Source organism: Mizuhopecten yessoensis, unplaced genomic scaffold (assembly GCF_002113885.1).
Source record: "Mizuhopecten yessoensis strain PY_sf001 unplaced genomic scaffold, ASM211388v2 scaffold807, whole genome shotgun sequence".
NCBI classification, from domain to species: domain Eukaryota; kingdom Metazoa; phylum Mollusca; class Bivalvia; order Pectinida; family Pectinidae; genus Mizuhopecten; species Mizuhopecten yessoensis.
The window spans coordinates 14090-22757 of NW_018403731.1; the positions used below are offsets into that span (position 1 = coordinate 14090).

At 37.8% G+C, this 8668-nt stretch overlaps 1 protein-coding gene across 3 annotated transcripts in view; it reads right to left on the bottom strand.

Moving 5' to 3' along the window:
* Positions 1 to 3663: 3663 nt before the first annotated feature.
* LOC110452972 (deoxyribonuclease-1-like) overlaps positions 3664 to 8668 on the bottom strand; it is a 27397-nt gene continuing 22392 nt past the window's right edge. For all 3 annotated transcript variants that reach the window (XM_021501765.1, XM_021501773.1, XM_021501756.1), the window contains exons 7-8: positions 5246 to 5342; positions 3664 to 3848 (exon numbers count right to left, since the gene is read on the bottom strand). In XM_021501765.1, the coding sequence (XP_021357440.1) occupies positions 3798 to 3848; positions 5246 to 5342 (148 nt within the window). In that variant the 3' untranslated portion in view covers positions 3664 to 3797. The remainder of the gene's footprint in view (positions 3849 to 5245; positions 5343 to 8668) is intronic.

Genomic DNA, 8668 nt, shown 5'->3' on the forward strand with positions numbered 1-8668 from the left:
TTGTAGTACTCGGACAGTATTGTAGTCCTCGGACAGTATTGTAGTACTCTTGTAGTACTCGGACAGTATTGTAGTACTCTTGTAGTACTCGGACAGTATTGTAGTACTCGGACAGTATTGTAGTACTTGGACAGTATTGTAGTACCCTTGTAGTACTCGGACGGTATTGTAATACTCGGACAGTATTATAGTACTCGGACAGTATTGTAGTACTTGGACAGTATTTTAGTACTCGAACAGTATTGTAGTACTCGGACAGTATTGTAGTACTCGGACGGTATTGTAATACTCGGACAGTATTTTAGTACTCGAACAGTATTGGAGTCTGCAGGACCCAATATTAGCTTCACTTGATGTTCTTGTCTTGCTAATGTTTCAGGAAACAAAAGAACATTTTACACTTTGAAAAAGAATATAGATTGCGTCTAATCTCGAACAAATTTAACGGGATTTGAAAAAAGAAATCAAATACGTTAAAAGTTTTGTCTTACTCAACGAGATTTGATTTTTTTTTTCAAAAGACGTTAAAACCGGGTCCACCTCAACGCATTTGAAAAATTATTTCATAGTGCGTTGACGAGATGTATTTTTAGAATTGATTTCATTTCCTTCATAAATACTTTTATTTTTTCTCAACGAAAACGAGTCTGCGATTCTTTATTCCCTTGTGATAATACAAAATAATGATTAATATTTTAGCATTTAATTTTCATGATTGATCGTTGGCGACAGATTGGGTTTGGGAATTGGGGAGCAATTCATTTTGCGGACATTTGAGGTAAATTTAGATTGGGCATGGGGTCGCTTAACGATGGTGTGACAAATCCCTGCGATGTAGATGTATCGGACATGGAATTCGAAGTCAAATGTGTAGATAAATTCGAAAACTAATTTTCTTCCTATAAAATATGCAATTTTTGAACGATCATTAAGTAATTGGGTTCTATTGGGAAATGCATGGTTAGTTAAAATTAATCGATAAAACCGATATATTGTAAACAATATGTGCTGGAGAAATAATATGCCCCGGAGGTTCAAATCAATTGAATACTGAATATGTGAGTCTTATTCCAATTTTCATTAATTTATCTTAAATAGAGTTCATTAAACTCGTTTTCAAGACACGAAAGTTTAACAAAGGGCCATAACTCTGCAATTAAAGTGTCGTGGGACCGAAAATGTCGTTTCATTTGAAAAATAGTCTTGTTTGAAGGATTGCACATGCCAAATATGACATCCCAGCTTTGTACGGTTCAGAAGCTATGGCCATGGTTACATTAACGGACAGACACACAAATAGACACACTAAAAAACTAATATTCCTCCGATTCTCTATCTCGATAGCATGAAATTACATATACATGTTAATATAAAACAGCACATTTTTTTTACTTCAACTATATAGAATTTATCTCTGTGAAGCGAGATACGTACTCCCATTTTTATTTCAAAATGCATCGCGATGGGTCTGTTAAGTGCAGCTTGAATATTTTTTCAAACTGCGTTGAGCTGAGCCAAATTCTAATGCGGCCATTTTTTTCAAATTGCGTTTGTTGTCCCCGATTTAACGCAATTTTAAAATATTTTTCAAAATACAGTACGTTGTAACAAAGGTGCTAAAACACCCTCCATATCATTTAGAATTGACGTTTGTAATTGAAGGCACGCATCCCGTTCAAAGGGAGGCAACTAATATAAGCTTCACTACCATTTCACCAATCGGGAACCGTCGGCATTTTCCGTAAAAATACTTTCTCGTTTACGGAAAGTGCCGACGGTTCCCGATTGCCATTTCACTTAATAGTTATACAGTTGTTATTTCCCTTTGAGAGATGCCTAACATATAGATGTAACGTTAGATTGTACAGTGTAACACAAGGGGCGTACACATAGGAAGCGTTTTGCCCCAACAGCATTTTCAGATTATAATCTTGCGTTGGTATCTTTTAAAAAAATCTTATTTTCTGCTATCTATTCTCCACCACGCAAAAAAGAATTAATAACAATAAATAAAAAACCCAACAAGAATACAATTTGCTCTGGCGTAATTATATAAATTCCTCAAACGATTATAAACGTCTCAGGTTTTTTTTTGTTTTTTTTACATAGTCTATGACAGAAAGGCATACAAACTAAACGCTTACTGAACGGTATGATTAGAACTGCTTCATTCATTAAAGAGTACTAAAGGTCAAAAGAAAAAGGAAAAACCACGTCTACAGCATTCCGACAAATGTCGAAAAGTAGTAAAAAGCGCTGACAAAATCTTTTAGATCATTACAAGTTTACAACTGAAAGTTGTACTCTCTGTAACGAGAGTTCGATGGTGTCGTAAAAAATACGTTGATTATCACTACTCGTAACTTAACATATTTAAACACTTCTTGAAAATAAATTAGTCGTATGTATATATGAAAATTGTAAATTGTATTGCAATTTACAAGTATTTGTAATTCATTTCACAAACACCAGTATAGCGTTAATGGAAACTGAGTGGAAAAGAATCTTGAGTGAACAGACTTGTGTTTCTAAAATGATCTTTTATTTTTCTTATGTACGCATTTATTACCTTTGTTGAAATGCAAGTCACTATTTTGAAAATATTGAAAAAACAACTTATTTTTTATAAACGTACGCCGGGGCGCTAAAAGAAAAAAACCCACACCAAATGTGATCTATCATGTTATTCCTGGAATTTACACAAACCATAGTTCTGAACATTTCCCTCTTTTCGTTTAACGAGCAAAAAAAAATCAATTCTGAGTGTACAATTTGTTATTATAACATTGCCATCAGTATGCTATAAAAATCTTAATGAAAACATTTACTCATTAGTATCGATATATTATATTCAATATTTATTTAATAGACTTATCAGTAACATGGTCGCTTTCTCTCAGGCACAGTTGCTTTGGTACACTGTGTAAATAAAAGCTCCCCTAATTATAAGGCCCAGTCGGCATGCGTTGTTTCCCGGTGTAAGTGGAGACTGTTACGTATGTTAACATTAAAATCTACAGTTATCATTTGATCGAAGAAGAAACTGACTGGAGAGACGTCCTGTGGTACGTCAGGGACAGTATATCTTCACTATACGTCCCTGGGTACGTACGGTCCATCGTAAGAAGAAGTTTGTTTGGTTAGGTTTAGTATTGTTTAACGTCTTATCAACAGCTATGGCCACCCCTGTGTTCAAGATGCATGCGTGTAGTGTATGCGTGTGTGTTTTGGGAGGCTGCGATATGTTCGTGTGTGTCGCCTTGTGATAACGCGGAACTGATGCCGACTTTATAGTGCTACCTCACTGAAACATTCTTCCGAAGACACCCTGCAGGACACCCCACCCGGTCACGTTATACTGACAACGGGCTAACCAGTTGTCCCACTTCTAAATTGCTGAGCATGTACAGACTCTGGTATGTCTCGGCCAGGGGACAGAACTCAAAGCCTTCCTCACAGGGGCGAACGCTCAACTAAAGGCCAAAAGCGAGGCATTTTCAAGGGAGACATAAGGAAGAAGAAAGTTGTTTAGAAAGAAGAGAAAAGACAAGATCCCAAATGTATTCGCCTCTTACGATCATGCAATGGGGCAGCAGGTACAATTCTTACGTCCTACCTGCAGGGACCCGAAGAAAGTCAAAAACAATCAATTTAAGAGACGAGATCAGTGATTATTTTCTTTAATGTAATAATGACTTTAACAGTATCAGTAGTCAGAAGTCCGATGTACCGACACGTTTAATTGAATTTTTCAGCTGGCTGTACTTCAGTGCCCTGGTATAGTGGCGCTTCTTACATCAGAACATTAAATCCACGTGGACAGGAAAGTGGTCACTTACAGCGTTTGTCTGTGAAAATAACAAAGATATTCATCACGTCTACTTTTAGATCGGTATCAGTTGTAGCAATTGTGTCGACCTTTATGCTAAATCTTATATTTCATGTCATATTGCAAACTTTGCTTAACATGTCAAAGATATCTCATTAATTAAGCGTAAATGCATCGATTTAGCAATCTGACTCAGCTAAACACTTTCCACTATGAATGTGCAGCCCAATTTTGGTTGGAATCAAACCATTTAAGAAGACAATATCAAAAAAGGACGGGCGGGGGCAACCAAATTAATTTCTCCCAAAGCCGGAGAAAACAAATTGATTTGTTAACATCAGTATCTTTCCGTAATTCAAAGAAATAAAATGAACCGAAAAATGAACCCTGGCAAATTTTATGACATAAACTAACTGGTGATATATCTCCTTCAATATCATACTTTATAAAAAATACTGAATTCAATTGATGTGCAAGACCGACATCAAAAATATATGTTGCTGATATAAACATTTAACATTAAATAAATACTCCAAGAGTAAACTTGTAGCATTTACTATGTTCATCAGTGTAGCAGTGTACAGTAGCGTACGGTGGCCGTGTAGCAGTGTACAGTAGCGTACGGTGGCCATGGGTGATATTTCTATACAATGAATAACCCTGTAAATATTACATGTATCAAAACTTAAAAAAAAAATCAGCTCTAAAATTGGCATATACATGATGGACTGGACTATGTGGGCTTCACATTTAAAGAAAAGAAAAATCGAATTTGGCTTGAGACTACATTTTTCGCCATTTACAAATCTGTGTCTACACAATAAAATCTAGCTTTTCATGTAGTCTATTTTTGTACTCAGCACATGTGTAAATATTGTGAAAGATCCAGTTGAAAGACCTATGCTATAACGTGAGTATTTCTGTTACCAAGTAGATGATATTTAATTTAAAACATGTTTTAAGAACAAAAATACTGCTTGCGTGGGTTAAATTTTGGGTCACAAATATGTTTTTTTGCATTTTTTTGGCGTTTTTTGATATGGTAACCATGGTTTTCACAATTCCCAAATCTGGGGAAATCACTTTTTGAAAAAAAAAATCATTCTACTAAAAACAAACTGTTCAAAATTTAGCTAATCAATATATATATACTAGTATATATATGTAGGTGTGTTGTGCAGGATGAACCCACTATCCATGTTTATCCGAGACATGCCCTTTATTTTTAGGATCAAGCCATTTCTACTGTACTCTGCTACCTAAGTTAAACTTGTATGAATGTAAACGTTTGCCATGAATGAAAGTGTTTCATTAATAATGTACGTTATAAGTTGATCTACGTCATTGAGTAAGATTAGTAGGAAATAATCTGTGTCACTAGCTATGACGTAAGGGATGTTTCCATAGTAACTATACCTGTTTATTAGTGAGTCCGTAGCTTTTGTCAAAGTTGAAGCGTCCGGCAGTCCAGGGAAGGATAGCATACTCCAGCCGTCGACCCGTGTACAGGAGTCTATGGGATGGTATTAATATCATCTTAAATTTATCAAATCAAATATTAACAACTGTAAGCGATGCATTTCAAACAAAAGTTTTCAGAGGAAATTGAAACTAAACTTAAAGGGCATCAAATGTAATTAACATGTATCTCATAGGTAAGACATCAATGGAAAGCCTGTGGCTTGTAATGCTGTTATTTATCTGCATTTCGTTAATTGATTGGCTGATGATGGAGAACGCAAAGAATTGTGACATGATTACTCAGAAATGAAAAGCAGGTATAGATTAGAGTGAGTGTCAACTCGCTCACATTGCATATCGTAGACACGTGCACACTACATTACTTATCGTAAACAAGCGTACACTTCATTACTAATCGTAAACAAGCGTACACTACATTACCTGTCGTAGACACGTGTACAATACATTACTTATCGTAAACAAGCGTACACTACATTACTTATCGTAAACAAGCGTACACTACATTACCTGTCGTAGACACGTGTACACTATATTACTTATCATAAACAAGCGTACACTACATTACCTGTCGTAGACACGTGTACACTACATTACCTGTCGTAGACACGTGTACACTACATTACTTATCATAAACAAGCGTACACTAACTACATTACCTATTGTAGGCACGTGTACACTACATTACTTATCATAAACAAGCGTACACTACATTACATGTCGTAGGCACGTGTACACTATATTACTTATCATAAACAAGCGTACACTACATTACCTATTGTAGACACGTGTACACTACATTACCTGTCGTAGACACGTGCACACTACATTACTTATCATAAACAAGCGTACACTACATTACTTATCGTAAACAAGCGTACACTACATTACATGTCGTAGGCACGTGTACACTACATTACTTATCATAAACAAGCGTACACTACATTACATGTCGTAGGCACGTGTACACTACATTAGTTATCATAACCAAGCGTACACTACATTACCTGTCGTAGACACGTGTACACTACATTACCTGTCGTAGACACGCGTACACTACATTACTTATCATAAACAAGCGTACACTACATTACCTATTGTAGACACGTGTACACTACATTACCTGTCGTAGACACGCGTACACTACATTACTTATCATAAACAAGCGTACACTACATTACCTGTCATAGACACGTGTACACTACATAACCTATTGTAGACAAGTGTTCACTACATTACCTGTTGTAGGCATGTGTACACTACATTACCTGTCGTAGACACGTGTACACTACATTAGCTGTCGTAGGCACGTGTACACATGTACACTACATTACATGTCGATGGTACGTGTGCACGTGTACACTACATTACCTGTCGATGGCACTTGTACACTACATAACCTGTCATAGACACGTGTACACTACATTAGTTGTCGTAGGCACATGTACACATGTACACTACATTACCTATTGTAGACACGTGTACACTACATTACCTATTGTAGACACGTGTACACTACATTACCTATTGTAGACAAGTGTTCACTACATTACCTGTTGTAGGCATGTGTACACTACATTACCTGTCGTAGACACGTGTACACTACATTAGCTGTCGTAGGCACGTGTACACATGTACACTACATTACATGTCGATGGTACGTGTGCACGTGTACACTACATTACCTGTCGATGGCACTTGTACACTACATAACCTGTCATAGACACGTGTACACTACATTAGTTGTCGTAGGCACATGTACACATGTACACTACATTACCTGTCGTAGACACGTGTACACTACATTACCTGTCGATGGCACTTGTGCACTACATAACCTGTCATAGACACGCGTACACTACATTAGTTGTCGTAGGCACATGTACACATGCACACTACATTACCTATTGTAGACACGTGTACACTACATTAGCTGTCGTAGGCACGTGTACACATGTACACTACATTACATCTCGATGGTACGTGTGCACGTGTACACTACATTACCTGTCGATGGCACTTGTACACTACATTACCTGTCGTAGACACGTGTACACTACATTAGTTGTCGTAGGCACATGTACACATGTACACTACATTACCTGTCGTAGACACGTGTACACTACATTACCTATTGTAGACACGTGTACACTACATTAGCTGTCGTAGGCACGTGTACACAACATTAGTTGTTGTAGGCACGTGTACACATGTACACCACATTACATGTCGATGGTACGTGTGCACGTGTACACTTCATTAGTTGTCGTAGGCACATGTACACTACATTACCTATTGTAGACACGTGTACACTACATTAGCTGTCGTAGGCACGTGTTCACTACATTACCTATTGTAGACACGTGTACACTACATTACCAGTCGTAGACACGTGCACACTACATTAGTTGTCGTAGGCACATGTACACTACATTGCCTATTGTAGACACGTGTACACTACATTAGCTGTCGTAGGCACGTGTACACGTGTACACTACATTAGCTGTCGTAGGCACGTGTACACGTGTACACTACATTAGCTGTCGTAGGCACGTGTACACTACATTACCTGTCGTAGGCACGTGTACACTACATTACCTGTCGTAGACACGTGCCCACTACATTAGCTGTCGTAGGCACATGTACACATGTACACTAAATTCCCTATTGTAGACACGTGTACACTACATTACCTGTCGTAGACACGTCTACACTACATTAGCTGTCGTAGGCACGTGTACACTACATTACCTGTCGTAGGCACGTGTACACTACATTACCTGGCGTAGACACGTGTACACTACATTAGCTGTCGTAGGCACGTGTTCACTACATTACCTATTGTAGACACGTGTACACTACAGTACCTGTCGTAGACACGTGTACACTACATTAGCTGTCGTAGGCACGTGTTCACTACATTACCTATTGTAGACACGTGTACACTACAGTACCTGTCGTAGACACGTGTACACTACATTAGCTATTACCTGTCGTAGACACGTGTACACTACATTACTTATCGTAAACAAGCGTACACTACATTACCTGTCGTAGACACGTGTACACTACATTAGCTATTACCTGTCGTAGACACGTGTACACTACATTAGCTATTACCTGTCGTAGACACGTGTACACTACATTACCTATTGTAGACACGTGTACACTACATTACCTGTCGTAGGCACGTGTACACTACATTACCTGGCGTAGACACGTGTACACTACATTAGCTGTCGTAGGCACGTGTTCACTACATTACCTATTGTAGACACGTGTACACTACAGTACCTGTCGTAGACACGTGTACACTACATTAGCTGTCGTAGGCACATGTACACATGTACACTAAATTAC